Genomic DNA, 16,526 nt, shown 5'->3' with positions numbered 1-16,526 from the left:
CACATAAGGATAAATTAGGGCAGGTGACCAAATGCTTAGTCAAAGAGGTAGGTTTTAAGGAGCATCGTAATGGAGGAGAGGTAGAGAGGTAGAGAGGTTTAGGGAGAGAATTCCAGAGCTTAGGGCCGAGGCAACAGAAGGCACGGCCACCAATGGAGCGATTATAATCGGGGATAAGCAAGAGGCCAGAATTGGAGGAGCGCAGAGATCTCGGAGGGTTGTGGGGCTGAAGATTACAGAGATAGGGAGGGGGCGAGGGCCACGGAGGGATTTGAAAACAAGGATGAGAATTTTTAAATCGAGGCGTTGCTTAACCGGGAGCCAATGTAGGTCAGCGAGCACAGAGGGTGATGGGTGAACGGGACTTGGTGCGAGTTAGGACACGGGGCAGCCGAGTTTTGGATGGCCTCGAGTTTACGGAGGGTAGAATGTGGAAGGCCGGCCAGGAGTGCGTTAGAATAAGTCAAGTCTGGAGATGACAAAGGCAGCAGAGATAAGGGTGGCAGCGGCAGACGGGCTGAGGCAGGAGAGAGGTAACACGAGAGTGCCGACTCGCTATCACGCCGTTTTACACCGTTGCATTAAAGGCCCCACTGTCTGGCCGCTTGGGGTGCGGTACTGAAGGGCACCCGGCACCCATGGACGCCATGCCCCAGTAAGAGAGTCAGCATCGTCAGGAACGGTGGGGCCTGGGGGGCCACCCTAGTGAAAACACTAACCGCCGTCGTGAGTCAGTCTGCTCCCAGAGTGGAGGCCAGATATATCCAGTGATACACGATGGAGGGTCTGGGATACACCGTGACATAGTGTTTACGCAGCGATAATTATTGATTACACGTGGTCCATAGCAATAACGAAACCGTGCTGGATCTCCCACTTGCCGCTTGGTCCATCCTGGTCCAATCAGTAGAATCAGACAGCACAGGCGGAGGCCAGTCGGTCATCGTGCCTTTCCCCATAGCCCTGGGTATCGGGGGAAATCGGGCAGATTCTGTACCCGGGGCATGTTGGGGGGGGGGCGGGGGGGCAGGAATCCACAAGACCATTTTAACACCCGGGCGGCAAGATGGAAATCTACATCTTCCTGGCATGTCAAAAACAATCTACGGCATGGTTCGTGTCACTCCCTTGCTAGATTTTAATATATACATCACTGTAAAGACAGGAAGAGGCCATTAAGTCTGGCAACCTCATCGTTTTCTGATCGATTAGCACCACCTTACCCATCTTCTCCCCAGAAACCTCAAAGCCAACTACCCACCTTCTCCCCAGATCCCTCAACCCCACCCACCCACCTTCTCCCCAGATCCCTCAACCCCACCCACCCACCTTCTCCCCAGATCCCTCAACCCCACCCACCCACCTTCTCCCCAGATCCCTCAACCCCACCCACCCACCTACTCCCCATATCCCTTAACCCCACCTACCCACCATATCCCTAACACCACCTACACACCTTCTCCCCATATCCCCCAACCCCACCCACCTTCTCCCCATATCCCTCAACCTCACCCACCCACCTTCTCCCCAGATCCAACCCCACCTACCCACCCACCTTCTCCCCATATCCAACCCCACCTACACACCTTCTCCCCATATCCCCCACCCCACCTTCTCCCCATATCCCTCAACCCCACCCACCCACCTTCTCCCAATATCCCTAACACCACCCACCCACCTTCTCCCCATATCCCTCAACCCCACCTACCCGCCTTCTCCCCTCAACCCCATCTGCCCACCTTCTCCCCATATCCCCACCTACCTACCTTCTCCCCATATCCCTCAACCCCACCTTCTCCCCATATCGCTCCATCGCACCCACGTTCCATATCCCTCAACCCACCTACTCACTATATCCCTCAACCCCACCTATCCATTTTCTCTCCATATCCCTCGAACCCCACCTACCCACCTTCTCCCCATATCCCTCACCTGCATCTACCCACCGTGTCACCATATCCCTAAATCTCACCTGGACGTACAAACACAAGCTGGTGTGCCGATTTAGGAACGGGAGGAGGCCATTCGGCACCTCGAGCACCTTTCACCCTTCAATTGGATCACGGCTGAACTGCATCGCAATGCCATCTACCCTCCTTGGTTCCATAACCCTCAATACCCTTACCCAACAAAAATCTAACCATCTCAGGTTAGAAAGCTCCAATTGATCCCCGGCATCCACAGCCTTTTTGGGGGAGAGAGTTCCAGATTTCCACCACCCTGTGTGTGGAGAAGTGCTTCCTGACATCACCCCTGAACGGCCTGGCTCTAATTTAAGGTTCTGCCCCCTTGTTCTGGACTCTCCCCCCAGAGGAAATAGACTTTATCTACCCTATCGAATCCTTTTAATATTTGAAACGCCTCAATTAGATCATCCCTTATCCTTCTAATCTCGAGGGAATCCAAGCCCAGTCTGTGCAACCTGTCCTCGTAATTTAACCCTTTTAGCCCCGGGATCATTCAGGTGAATCTGCGCTGCACCCCCTCCAAGGCCAGTATATCCTTCCTGAGGGGTGGTGCCCAGAACTGAAGGCAATAACTCCAGGCAGGGTCTGACCAGAGCTTTATACAACTGCAGCACAACTTCCACCTCTTTGTATCCCAGCCCTCGAGATAAAGGACAACATTCCATTAACCGTCGCAAAGAACCAATCACTTTCAGACAGCGCATGCAAAGCTGGCATTTTCGTGCGTCAGCAGAGACAGTGAGTCTCGGGGCAGGGGTTGGGGGTCGGGATGCTACTGAACTGGGATGAGTTTGTGGGTTGGGCATCGGGTGGGGACAGGGCGAAGCTGGGCTCGGATGTCCATTTGTGCTCAGGGTGTGAATGACTCTGGCTCGGTCGCTCCTGGTTGCCCCTCCCTCGATGTTCTGAGAAGGTTGTGGTGAGCCGCTGCAGTCCGCGTGGTGAAGGTGCGCCCACAGCGCGGTCAGGGAGTTCCAGGTTTACTGACCCAGCGCCGACAGAGGTCCGCTGATACAGGTCCAAGTCAGGATGGTGTGCGACTTGGAAGGGGTGGTGTTCCCATGCGCCTGCTGCCCTTGTCCTTCTAGGTGGAAGAGGTCGCGGGTTTGGGAGGTGCTGCCGAAGAAGCCTTGGCGAGTTGCTGCAGTGCATCTTGTAGATGGTACACACTGCAGCCACGGTGCGCTGGTGGTGGAGGGAGTGAATGTTTAAGGTGGTGGATGGGGAGCCAATCAAGCGGGCTGTTTTATCCTGGATGGTGTCAAGCTTCTTGAATGTTGTTGGAGCTGCACTCATCCAGGCAAGTGGAGAGTATTCCATCACCTTCCTGACTTGTGCCTTGTAGATGGCGGAAAGGCTTTGGGGAGTCAGGAAGCGAGCCTTTCGCCGCAGAATAACCAGCCTCTGACTTGCTCTTGGAACCAGTTCAGCTTCCGGCCAGCGATGACCCGCCCAAGATGTTGATGGCGGGGGGACTTGGCGATGGTTGCATCACCACAACAACTTGCATTTATACGGCGCGTAGTAAAACGTCCCGAGGCGCTTCACAGGAGTGTTATGAATCAAAATTTGACCCCGAGCCACGTGAGGTAACAGGGCAGCTGGCCAAAAACCTTGGTCAAAGAGGTAGGTTTTAAGGAGCATCTTAAAGGAGGCAAGAGAGGTTTAGGGAGGGAATTCCAGAGCTTGGGGCCCAGGCAGCTGAAGGCGCGGCCGCCAATGGTGCGAAGGAAATCGGGGGGATGGGCAAGAGGCCAGAATTGGAGGAGCGCAGCGATCTGGGAGGGCTGTAGGAGGTTGCAGAGACAGGGAGGGGGAGGGCGACATGGAGCGTCGAAGAATGGGCGCGGTACAGCCAGGCATTCAGGGCCGTGGAGAGAATCAGCACCTTTCGGGGCCGGGGAAGGAAGGGGGGCTGGGGGGAAGGGAGAAGCAACGCTTAAAAAATGTCGGGGGGCTGCGTCGACGGCTCACCCGGAGTCCCGCCGGCGCGGGCGTCCTCCACCTTGTGCGCCCGGCGGTGCCGGGAGAGGCTGGAAGCGTACTTGAAGTCCTTCCCGCAACGGGCGCACTTGAAGAGGCGCTCGTCGCCGTGCCGGCGCTGGTGGGCGGCCAGGTTGCAGGACTTGTTGAAGTGGCGGCCGCACAGGGCGCAGGCGTAGGGCCGCTCGCCGGTGTGGACCCGGCGGTGCACGGCCAGGTCGCGGGCCTTGACGAAGCCCCGGGGGCAGTCGGGGCAGCGGTAGGGCCGCTCGGCCGTGTGGCCCCGCTGGTGGACCAGCAGGTCGCTGGAGCTGGCATAGCCCCGGGGGCAGACGGGGCAGCGGTAGGGGCGCTCGCCGGTGTGCAGCCGGCGGTGGGCGGCCAGCTTAGAGGCGGTGGCGAAGCCCCGGGGGCAGGCCGGGCACGGGAAGGGCCGTTCGCCCGTGTGCACCCGCTGGTGCTTGGCCAGGTGCGAGGGGTAGTGGAAGCCCCGGCCGCAGTCGGGGCAGCGGTGGCGGGGCTGGGCCGCGTGCACCCGCCGGTGGTCGGTCAGCCGGCTGGCGTTGACGTAGGCCCGGCCGCAGTCGCTGCACTGGAAGGGCCGCTCCCCGGTGTGCAGCCGCCGGTGATCAGCCAGGCTGCTGTGGTAGCTGAAGGCCCGGCCGCAGTCGCCGCACTGGAAGGGCCGCTCCCCGGTGTGCACCCGCTGGTGCTTGACCAGCGCGTACGACTGCTTGAAGGCCCGGCCGCACACCCCGCAGGCGTAGGGCCGCTCGCCGGCCGGCCGGCAGCGGTGGCGGGCCAGGCCGGCCTCGCTCCGGCAGTCCTTGCCGCAGCCCGGGCAGCGGCCCAGCCCCTCGCTGGCGTGCAGCCGCTGGTGGCGCCGCTGGTGGCACAGCTGGTTGAATCCCCGGCCACAGACCGGGCACTGGAAGGGCCGCTCGCCCGTGTGGGTGCGCCGGTGCGTCTCCAGCAGCGAGGGCGAGCCGAAGGACTTGGGGCAGAGCGCACAGCGGTACGGGTTGGCGCTCCTCCGCGCTGCCGCCACCGCCTGGGCCTGGGCCTCTGGGGCGCAATCTTCCTTCTGCTCCTCAGCTGGGCTGGCCGTTTCCATGGTGGCCCCGTCCGTTGCCGAGCACCGTCTCCGAGCACCGTCGCCGAGCACCTGGAATGGGAAATGCAACGTTTAAGCTGGTTGAAAGCAAACAAAAAGGGCTTTTGCATTTCTACAGCGCCTTTTACCACCTCATGACGTCTCAAAGCGCCTCCACAGCCGGTGAAGTGCTTGTTTCCAAGTGCGGTCGCTGTTGTAATGTAGGCAACGCGGCAGACAATTGGCGCACAGCAAGATTCCCACCGAACAGCAATGCGATAATGACCCGTTTATCTTTTGTTAAAGTGAGGCTGATTGAGGGATAAACATTGGCCCCTCCAGAGACACTTGAGGGCTTTCCGGATCCCCACAGGCTGCAGAAAACGTCAATCAGGTTTTAATTCGGAGCATTACGAAGCTTTCACACCCGCTGCCTCTCCGCCCCCGCCCCATGGCTAAAGGCTGGGACTGAGGCCCCCACCGCCCCCCTCCCACACACACACACACACAGAGCAGGAAAGGCCCAGGCTCCATTCCCGGCCTAGTGCTCAGTGAGCTGATCTCACCCGGTGTGGGACTGAGGCCACACACACAGAGCAGGAAAGGCTCAGGCTCCATTCCCGGCCTAGTGCTGAGTTAGCTGATCTTACCTGGTGTTGAATTAAACCGACAGATTTACTGTAGATCCTCTATTAAAACTGGAGCATAGTTTATTATCACAAATAGTTTCTCACATGAGTATGTTGGAAAAAATAGTTAAATGGTTGACACAAGCTGTAACAGCTTTTTGTCCCGCTTTTAGAAAATTATGACATTCTCCTTCCTCATTATTTAAACCTCCACGGAAATAGGGAAATGGCCAACGTTCTACAGAAGTGAAACTATTTGAATTTTCAGAATGATTCAGAAGATTGTGGATTCGAACCCCACACACTCCAGAGACTCGAGTCCAATAATCGAGACCAACACTCCCCGGTTGTCAGTACTGAGGGAGCGCTGCACTGTCGGAGGGGCAGTACTGAGGTAGCACTGCAGTGTCGGAGACGCAGTAATGAGGGAGTGCTGCACTGTCGGAGGGGCAGTACTGAGGGAGCGCTGCACTGTCGGAGGGGCAGTACTGAGGGAGCGACGCACGGTCGGAGGGGCAGTACTGAGGGAGCGACGCACGGTCGGAGGGTCAGTACTGAGGGAGCGACGCACGGTCGGAGGGGCAGTACTGAGGGAGCGATGCACGGTCGGAGGGGCAGTACTGAGGGAGCGATGCACGGTCGGAGGGGCAGTACTGAGGGAGCGACGCACGGTCGGAGGGGCAGTACTGAGGGAGCGACGCACGGTCGGAGGGGCAGTACTGAGGGAGCGACGCACGGTCGGAGGGGCAGTACTGAGGGAGCGATGCACGGTCGGAGGGGCAGTACTGAGGGAGCGATGCACGGTCGGAAGGGCAGTACTGAGGGAGTGCCACACTGTCGGAGGGTCAGTACTGAGGGAGCGCTGCACTGTCGGAGGGTCAGTACTGAGGGAGCGCTGCACTGTCGGAGGGGCAGTACTGAGGGAGCGCTGCACTGTCGGAGGGGCAGTACTGAGGGAGCGCCGCACTGTCGGAGGAGCAGTACTGAGGGATCGCTGCACTGTCGGAGGGGCAGTACTGAGGGAGTGCTGCACTGTCGGAAGGGCAGTACTGAGGGATCGCTGCACTGTCAGAGGGGCAGTACTGAGGTAGTGCTGCACTGTCGGAGGGTCAGTACTGAGGGAGTGCTGCACTGTCGGAGGGGCAGTATTGAGGGAGCGCCGCACTGTCGGAGGGGCAGTGCTGAGGGAGAGCCGCACTGTCAGAGGGGCAGTACTGACGGAGCGCCGCACTGTCGGAGGGGCAGTACTGACGGAGCGCCGTGCTGTCGGAGGGGCAGTGCTGAGGGAGCACCGCGCTGTCGGAGGGGCAGTGCTGAGGGAGCGCCGCGCTGTCGGAGGGGCAGTACTGAGGGAGCGCTGCACTGCCAGAGGGGCAGTACTGAGGGAGCGCTGCACTGTCGGAGGGGCAGTACTGAGGGAGCGCTGCACTGTCGGAGGGGCAGTACTGAGGGAGCGCCGCACTGTCGGAGAGGCAGTACTGAGGGAGTGCTTCACTGTCGGAGAGGCAGTACTGAGGGAGCGCTGCACGGTCGGTGGGACAGTACTGAGGGAGTGCCGCACTGTCGGAGGGGCAGTACTGAGGGAGCGCCGTACTGTCGGAGGGGCAGTACTGAGGGAGCGCTGCGCTGTCGGAGGCGCAGTATTGAGGGAGCGCCGCACTGTCGGAGGGTCAATACTGAGGGAGCACCGCACTGTTGGAGGGGCAGTACTGAGGGAGCGCTGCACTGTTGGAGGGGCAGTACTGAGGGAGCGCTGCACTGTCGGAGGGGCAGTACTGAGGGAGCGCTGCACTGTCGGAGGGGCAGTACTGAGGGAGCGCTGCACTGTCGGAGGGGCAGTACTGAGGGAGTGCCGCACTGTCGGAGGGGCAGTACTGAGGGAGCACCGCACTGTCGGAGGGGCAGTACTGAGGGAGCGCTGCACTGTCGGAGGGGCAGTACTGAGGGAGCGCCGCACTGTCGGAGGGGCAGTACTGAGGGAGCGCTGCACTGTCGGAGGTGCCGTTTTTCCGATGGCCCCATCTGCCCTCTCAGGTGGGACGTAAAAGATCCCACGGCCACTATTGGAAGAAAAGCAGTGGCAAGTTCTCCCCAGTGACCTGGAGCCAACATTTATCCCTCAACTAAAACCTAAAACAGATGATCTGGTCATTAACACATTGCCGTTCGTGGGATCTTGCTTTGCACAAATTCGCTGCCGCATTTCCTACATTAAAACAAGTGACTACACTTCAAAAACCTCATTGGCTGTGAAGGGCTTTGGGACATTCTGAGGTGGTGAAAGGCGCTATAGAAATGCAAGTTCTTTCTTTCTTTAGTTTATTCAGTCTTACTCAAGCTAATATAATCTGCGTAGGTTTGTCATTGCCAGTCTGTAAAATATAACATTTCGCGGGGAGGGGTGAAGAGATCGCGGGGAGAGGGGTGAAGAGATCGCGGGGAGAGGGGGGCGAAGAGATCGCGGGGAGAGGGGGGCGAAGAGATCGCGGGGAGAGGGGGGAAGAGATCGCGGGGAGAGGGGAAGAGATCGCGGGGAGAGGGGGGCGAAGAGATCGCGGGGAGAGGGGGGAAGAGATCGCGGGGAGGGGGGGTGAAGTGACTGCAGGGGGGCGGTGATGAGATCGCGGGGAGGGGGTGAAGAGATCGCGGGGAGGGGGTGAAGAGATCGCGGGGAGGGGGTGAAGAGATCGCGGGGAGAGGGGTGAAGAGATCGCGGGGAGCGAAGAGATCGCGGGAGAGGGGGGAAGAGATCGCGGGGAGAGGGGGCGAAGAGATCGCGGGGAGAGGGGGGAAGAGATCGCGGGGAGAGGGGGGCGAAGAGATCGCGGGGAGAGGGGGGAAGAGATCGCGGGGAGAGGGGGGCAAAGAGATCGCGGGGAGAGGGGGGAAGAGATCGCGGGGAGGGGGGGTGAAGTGACTGCAGGGGGGGCGGTGATGAGATCGTGGGGAGGGGGTGAAGAGATCGCGGGGAGGGGGTGAAGAGATCGCGGGGAGGGGGTGAAGAGATCGCGGGGAGGGGGTGAAGAGATCGCGGGGAGGGGGTGAAGAGATCGCGGGGAGGGGGAGTGTCGGAGGTGTATTGTGTATTAGCGATCGCGAGGTGAGGAGCAGGGGAGGTGTACTGTGTATTAGAGTTCACGAGGTGAGGAGCGGGGAGGGATCGGAGGTTCTGTTGGGTGGGACGTGTGGGTCTCAGATCGTCAGGGTGGGTTAGGCAGGGACTCTGGATCCAGTGTAAAGGCCCTTACCTCCTGGATCCAGCAGTCCTCGCCTTGCATTAGCGGGCGTGTTTCACGAGACCCTCGAAACCCGACCAGCTTAAGTTATCTACAAACTGGAGGTTAAAGCAGAGGCTTCCAGCCTCATTATATTTAAAGGACGACCCGCCTGTCTGTCACCAGATTGGCTGCCCGCCACCCCTGTCCTGTCTCTGCTAAAACCACAAGTGGGCGGGTTGGAGGCAGGTTCAGATCGGGATTTAGAATTTTAACACTTTAACTGCCCCCACACCTCCCCCCCCCCCCCCCCCCACAACCCACCTGTCATTCTTTCAGCTTAAAATTACCCTCCCTGTATCCACTCTATCAAAACCTTTCATAACTTTTAAAGACCACTATTAGGTCACCCCTCAGCCTTCTCTTTTCAAGAGGAAAGAGACCCAGCCTGTTCACACTGTCCAGACAGGTACCAACCTCACTGGGTTCTTTGAAGAGGTAACAGAGAGAGAGTAGACAAGGGTAATGTAGTAGTTGCAATATATCTGGGGGTACAAATACACAAATCACTAAAAGTAGCGATGCAGATTAATAAGGCCATTAAAAAAAGAGGTTTAAGCTCTGTTTACATTATCCTTGTTCTCTGATTTACTGCTTTTTAAAAATTATTCTTGGGTTGTGGGCATCACTGGCAATCCCCAATCGCCCTGACAGAGTGGCTTGCCAGGCCACGTCAGAGGGGCAGTTAAGGGTCGACCCACGATGGTGTGGGACTGGAGTCACATGTAGGCCCAGACCGGGTAAGGACGGCAGGTTTCCTTCCCGAGCAACAACAACTTGTATTTATATAGCGCCTTTAACGTAGTAAAACATCCCAAGGCGCATCACACGAGTGTTATAAGAGAAAAAAATTTGACACCGAGCCACATAAGGAGAAATTAGGGCTGGTGACCAAAAGCTTGGTCAAAGGGGTAGGTTTTAAGGAGTGTCTTAAAAGGAGGAAAGAGAGGCGGAGAGGTTTAGGCAGGGAATTCCAGAGCTTAGGGCCTAGGCAACAGAAGGCACGGCCACCAATGGTGGAGCGATTATAATCAGGGATGCTCAAGAGGGCAGAATTAGAGGAGCGCAGATATCTCGGGGGTTTGTGGGGCTGGAGGAGGTTACAGAGATAGGGAGGGGCAAGGCCTTGGAGGGATTTGAAAACAAGGATGAGAATTTTGAAATCAGGGTGTTGCAGGGGTATCAGCGAACCAGTTGGGGATTTTTTTTTTTTAAATGACAATCCAACGGCTTTCATGGCCACTTTTAGCCCAACTTTTTATTTCCAGGTTTGCTTAAAACTGAATTCAAATTCTCAAATTGGGATCGGAACTCTATTCGACATTAGGTTTGAGAGGGAGAGTCACGAACCAGGGTTTAAGTTTAGGTCCGGCTGACTTGGGAAGGGCTGAGGCAGAAACTGGCCACAGTAGGCAGGGAGGAATTGTTAACGGGTAACAATACAGATGAACAGTGGGAGGTGCTCAAGGAAGTACTTGGTACAATACAAGATCTGTATGTACACCTAGAAGCATAAGAAGACGACTTGCATTTATATAGCGACTTTCACGACCACCGGACATCTCAAAGCGCTTTACAGCCAATGAAGTACTTTTTGAAGTGTAGTCACTGTTGTAATGTGGGAAACACGGCAGCCAATTTGCGCACAGCAAGCTCCCACAAACAGCAATGTGATAATGACCAGATACAGTAATCTGTTTTTTAGTGATGTTGATTGAGGGATAAATATAGGCCAGGACAACGGGGATAACTCCCCCCTGCTCTTCTTCGAAATAGTGGCCATGGGATCTTTTACGTCCACCTGAGAGAGCAGCCGGGGCTTCGGTTTAACGTCTCATCCGAAAGACGGCGCCTCCAACAGTGCAGCGCTCCCTCAGCACTGCACTGGAGTGTCAGCCTAGAGGGCAGGAGTTCTACCTGTTAAGCAACCGTGGCCAACAAGAACCGAGAGATAATGTGGAACTAAAAGGGCTTATGCAAATGCGGAGAATAGAATCATAGAATGATACGGCACAGAAGACCATTTGGCCCATTGTGCCTGTGCCAGCTCTTTGAAAGAGCTCTCCAATTAATCCCACTACCCCCTGCTCTTTCCCCGTGACCCTGCAATTTTCTCCCCAACAACAGCTTTTATTTATATAGCACCTTTAATGTAGTAAAACATCCCAAGGCCCCTTCACATCCACCCCTTCGATTTATCCAGTTCCCTTTTGGAAGTAATTATTGAATCTGCTTCCATCGTGTGTTCCAGGTCACAACAACTCGCTGTGTACATTTTATCCCCCCCAACTTATGTCGCCTCTGGTTCTTTTGCCAATTACCCTAAATCTGTGTCCTCTGGTTACCAACCCTCCTGCCACTGGAAACAGTTTGTCCCAATCTACTCTATCAAAACCCTTCATGATTTGGAACACCTCTGTCATAGAGTCATAGAGTTATACAGCACGGATAGAGGCCCTTCGGCCCATCGTGTCCGCGCCGGCCATCAAGCCCTGTCTAATCTAATCCCATATTCCAGCATTTGGTCCGTAGCCTTGTATGCTATGGCATTTCAAGTGCTCGTCCAAATGCTTCTTAAATGTTGTGAGGGTTCCTGCCTCCACAACCCTTTCAGGCAGTGAGTTCCAGACTCCAACCACCCTCTGGGTGAAAAAGTTCTTTCTCAAATCCCCTCTAAACCTCCCGCCCTTTACCTTGAATCTATGCCCCCTAGTTATTGACCCTTCTACTAAGGGAAAAAGCTCCTCAGTATCCATCCTATCTATGCCCCTCATAATTTTGTACACCCCAATCATGTCCCCCCTCAGCCTCCTCTGCTCCAAGGAAAACAAACCCAATCTGCCCAGTCTTTCTTCATAGCTGAAGCGCTCCAGCCCTGGTAACATCCTGGTGAACCTCCTCTGCACCCTCTCCAACGCGATCACATCCTTCCTGTAGTGTGGCGACCAGAACTGCACACAGTATTCCAGCTGTGGCCTAACCAGTGTTTTATACAGCTCCATCATAACCTCCTTGCTCTTATATTCTATGCCTCGGCTAATGAAGGCAAGTATCCCATATGCCTTTTTTACCACCTTATCCACCTGTTCCGCCGCCTTCAGGGACCTGTGTACTTGCACACCCAGATCCCTCTGCACCTCCGTCTTGCCTAGGGTCTTACCATTCATTGTGTATTCCCTTGCCTTGTTAGTCCCCCCAAGGTGCATCACCTCGCAACAAATTACAGGAGGACATTAATAAACCTGCAGAATGGGCAAATAATTGGCAAATGAAAGTCAACACAGATAAATGTGAGGCGTTACATTGTGGGAGGAAGAATATTGAGGTCACTTATCACTTGGAGGGTGTGAATCTAGGTGGGGTAGAGGAACAAAGGGATCTCGGAGTACAAATACACAAATCACTAAAAGTTGCGCCACAGGTTAGCAAGGCCATAAAAAAAGCAAACCAAGCACTAGGGTTTATTTCTAAAGAAAGACTTGCATTTATATAGCGCCTTTCACGACCACCAGACGTCTCAAAGCACTTTACAGCCAATGAAGTACTTTTGGATGCAGTCACTGTTGTAATGTGGGAAACGCGGCAGCCAATTTACGCACAGCAAGCTCCCACAAACAGCAAGGTGATAATGACCAGATAATCTGTTTTATGTTATGTTGGTTGAGGGATAAATATTGGCCAGGACACCGGGGATAACTCCCCCCTGCTCGTCTTCGAAATAGTGCCGTGGGATCTTTTACGTCCACCTGAGAGAGCAGACGGGGCCTCGGTTTAATGTCTCATCCAAAAGACGGCCCCTCCGACAGTGCAGCGCTCCCTCAGCACTGTACTGGAGAGGGATAGAATTGAAAAGTTGGGAAGTTATGCTAACCCTGTATCGAACCTTGGTTAGACCACACTTGGAGTACTGCATACAGTACGGTGGCATAGTGGTTAGCACTGTTGCCTCACAGCGCCAGAGACCCGGGTTCGAATCCGGCCTCGGGCGACTGTCTGTGTGGAGTTTGCACATTCTCCCCGTGTTTGCGTGGGTTTTCTCCGGGTGCTCCGGTTTCCTCCCACAGTCCAAAGATGTGCGGGTTAGGTTGATTGGCTATGATAAATTGACCCTTAGTGTTAGGGGGATTAAATACGTGGGGTTACAGGAATAGGGTGGGACATGTGTTGGTGTAGGGGTTATGGGGATCGGGTGGGATATGTGTCGGTGCAGGCTCGATGGGCCGAAATGGCCTCTATCTGCACTGTGGGGTTTCTGTGATTCTGTGAGTTCTGGTCACCATATTATAAAAAGATATATAGGCACTAGAGAGGGTGCAGCGAAGATTTACAAGGATGATACCAGAAATGCGAGGGTATACCTATCAGGAAAGGATGAACAGGCTGGGTCTCCTTTCTCTTGAAAAAAAGAGGTCCGAGGGGTGACCTAATAGAGATCTTTAAAATTATGAAAGGTTTTGATGGAGTGGATAGAGAATGTTTCCACTTGTGGGGAAGAGCATAACTAGAGGCCGTCAATAGAAGATAGTCACCAAGAAATCAAATAGGGAATGGAGAAGAAATTCTTTACCCAGAGTGGTGAGAATGTGGAACTCACTACCACAGGGAGTGGTTGAAGCAAATAGTATAGATGCATTTAAGGGGAGGCTAGACAAGCATATGAGGGAGAAGGGAATAGAGGGTTACGCTGATAGATTTAGGTGAGGAAAGACGGGAGGAGGCTCAAGTGGAGCATAAACGCCAGCATGGACTGGTTGGGCCGAATGGCCTGTTTCTGTGCCGTATATCCTATGTAAACTTAGCTTCACTTGGGCGGCCTTTTCCCTTACCGGGACTCTGCAGCTCCCCTGGACTTGTCCGTGTGTGGCGTACTCAGTCCTTTCACGTACTGGATCCCCTTCAATGCACTGGTGCCAGTTTAACGCAGCAAACATGCTTTATTGTACTGGTTACCCTTGAAGCACCGTTCCCAGACTGAATGCACCGTTCCCAGACTGAATGCACCGTTCCCAGACTGAATACACTGATCCCGGTTTGAATGCACTGTTCAAAGATTGACTGCCCCGATCTCAGATTGAATGCACCGTTCTCAGTTTGAATACACCCTTCCCAGATTGAATGCACCAATCCCAGATTAAATGCACCGATCCCAGATTAAAGGCACCATTCTCAGTTTGAATGCACCCTTCCCAGATTGAATGCACCAATCCCAGATTAAATGCACCGATCCCAGATTAAATGCACCGATCCCAGATTAAATAATGCAGTTCTCGGTTTGAATGCACCCATACTGGCTTGAATGCATCCTTGCCGGCTTAAATGCACCGATCCCAGATTGAATACACCGGTCCTAGATTGAATGCACCCTTACCGGCTTGATGCACTGTTCCCAGATTGAATGCACCAATCCCAGATTCAATGCACTGTTCACAGATTAACTGCTCCGATCCCGGTTTGAATGCACCGATCCCAGATTGAATGCACCCTTACCAGATTGATGCACCGTTTTCAAATTGAATGCAGCGATCCCAGATTCAATGCACTGTTGCCGGATTGAATGCACCGATCCCAGATTAAATGCACCGAGCCCAGATTGAGAGCACTGTTCCTAGATTAAATGTACCGATCTTGGTTCAACTGCACTGTTCACAGATTAAATGCACCGATCCCGGATTGAAGGCACCCTTGCCGGATTGAATGTACCGATCCCGGATAGAATACAGTGTGCCTGGATTAAATGCACCGATCCTGGTTTAATTGCACCATTTCCCAGATTGAATGCACCCTTCCCAGAGTGAAAGCACCGATCCCAGATGGAATGCACTGTTCTTAGATTAAATGCACCGCTCTCGGATTAAATGTACCGTTCCCGGTTTGAATGCACCGATCTGGTTTGCAATGCACCGACCCCGGCCGCTCTATGGGTCAATACGCAATGCCCCCGACCCGCTGTCTGCTCCGGGCCCGCCCCAGCAATGGCCGCCACCCGCACTCCCGGGGTCACAAAGCACCCGCGGTCAGAATAGAGCGCTTTCAACGCCGCGAGGGATTCTGGGAGCGGCGGCCGCCATTGCTTCCATTAGAGCCAGCAGAGGACAGGGGGAGAGTCCACAATAGAACCAGAGTTAGGGGAGAGAAGGCAGGGGGAGAGTCTACAATCGACCCAGAGTTAGGGGATAGGAACAGAAGTAGGTGATTCAGCCCCTTGAGCCTGCTCCACCATTCAATGAGATCATGGCTAATCTGCGACCTAACTCCATATACCCGCCTTTGCCCCATATCCTTAAATTCCTTTGGTTAACAGAAATCTACCAATCTCAGATTTCAAATTAACAATTGACCCAGCATCAATTGCCATTTGTGGACGAGAGTTCCAAACATCTACCACCCTTTGTGCATAGAAGTGTTTCCTAATTTCACTCCTGAAAGGTCTGGCTCTAATTTTTAGACTATGTCCCCTAGTCCTAGAATCCCCAAGTAGCGGAAATAGTTTCTCTCTCTCTACCCTAACTGTTCCCCTTAATATCTTGAAAACTTCGATCAGATCTCACCTTAACCTTCTTAATTCTAGGGAATACAACCCTAATTTGTGTAATGTCTCCTCGTAACTTAACCCTTGGAGTCCGGGTATCATTCTGGTAAACCTACGCTGCACTCCCTCCAAGGTCAATATATCCTTCCTAAGGTGTGCTGCCCAGAACTGCTCACAGTACTCCAGGTGTGGTCGAACCAGGGTTTTGTATAACTGCAGCATAACTTCTACCCCCTTGTATTTTAGTCCTCTAGATATAAAGGCCAGCATCCCATTAGCCTTTTTGATTATTTTCTGTACCTGCCCATGACCCAGAATTGGGAGAATGGAGGGAGGGGGGAAAGATTTTTTTATTCGTTCCTGGAATGTGGGCATCGCTGGCAAGGCCAGCATTTATTGCCCATCTCTAATTGCCCTTGAGAAGGTGGTGGTGAGCCGCCTTCTTGAACCGCTGCAGTTCGTGGGGTGAAGGTCCTCCCACAGTGCTGTTGGGGTGGGAGTTCCAGGATTTTGACCCGGCGACGATGAAGGATCGGCGATATACTTCCAAGTCAGGATGGTGTGTGACTTGGAGGGGAACTTGGAGGTGGTGGTGTTCCCATGCGCCTGCTGCCCTTGTCCTTCTAGGTGGAAGAGGTCGCGGGTTTGGGATATGCTGTCGAAGAAGCCTTGGCGAGTTGCTGCAGTGTATCTTGTAGATGGTACACACTGCAGCCAGGGTGCGCCAGTGGTGGAGGGAGTGAATGTTTAAGGTGCTGGATGGGGTGCCAATCAAGCGGGCTGCTTTCTCCTGGATGGTGTCGAACTTCTTGAGTGTTGTTGGAGCTGCACTTATCCAGGCAAGTGGAGAGTATTCCATCACACTCCTGACTTGTGCCTTATAGATTGTGGAAAAGATTTCGGGAGTCAGGAGGTGAGACACTCGCTGCGGAATACCCAGCCTCTGACCCGCTTTTGTTGCCACAGTATTTATGTGGCTGGTCCAGTTAAGTTTCTGGTCAATGGTGGCCCCTCAGGATGTTGATGGTGGGGGATTCGGTGATAGCAATG

At 54.5% G+C, this 16,526-nt stretch overlaps 1 protein-coding gene across 2 annotated transcripts; it reads right to left on the bottom strand.

Annotated features, from left to right (window-relative positions):
- Window positions 1–1,788: 1,788 nt before the first annotated feature.
- On the bottom strand, window positions 1,789–14,924 carry LOC147095458 (uncharacterized). 2 transcript variants are annotated; one of them, XM_085974609.1, is made up of 2 exons: window positions 14,316–14,924; window positions 1,789–5,115 (listed from the first exon to the last, which is right to left on the bottom strand). In XM_085974609.1, the coding sequence occupies exon 2, from the start codon at window positions 5,062–5,064 to the stop codon at window positions 3,907–3,909; it is 1,158 nt and encodes a 385-aa protein (XP_085830735.1). In that variant the 5' UTR covers window positions 5,065–5,115; window positions 14,316–14,924; the 3' UTR covers window positions 1,789–3,906. The 2 variants fall into 2 exon arrangements, with proteins under 2 accessions (XP_085830735.1, XP_085830734.1); XM_085974608.1 differs by having other exon boundaries at window positions 14,435–14,924.
- Between the last annotated feature and the right edge of the window lie 1,602 nt (window positions 14,925–16,526).

The sequence above is a fragment of the Somniosus microcephalus genome, unplaced genomic scaffold (assembly GCF_052327205.1).
Source record: "Somniosus microcephalus isolate GS21.2 unplaced genomic scaffold, FLI_Smic_1.0 unresolved_chr1, whole genome shotgun sequence".
Lineage (NCBI taxonomy): Eukaryota > Metazoa > Chordata > Chondrichthyes > Squaliformes > Somniosidae > Somniosus > Somniosus microcephalus.
The sequence above is the reverse complement of the archived record's forward strand: the minus strand, read 5'-3'. Positions and strand labels throughout refer to the sequence as shown.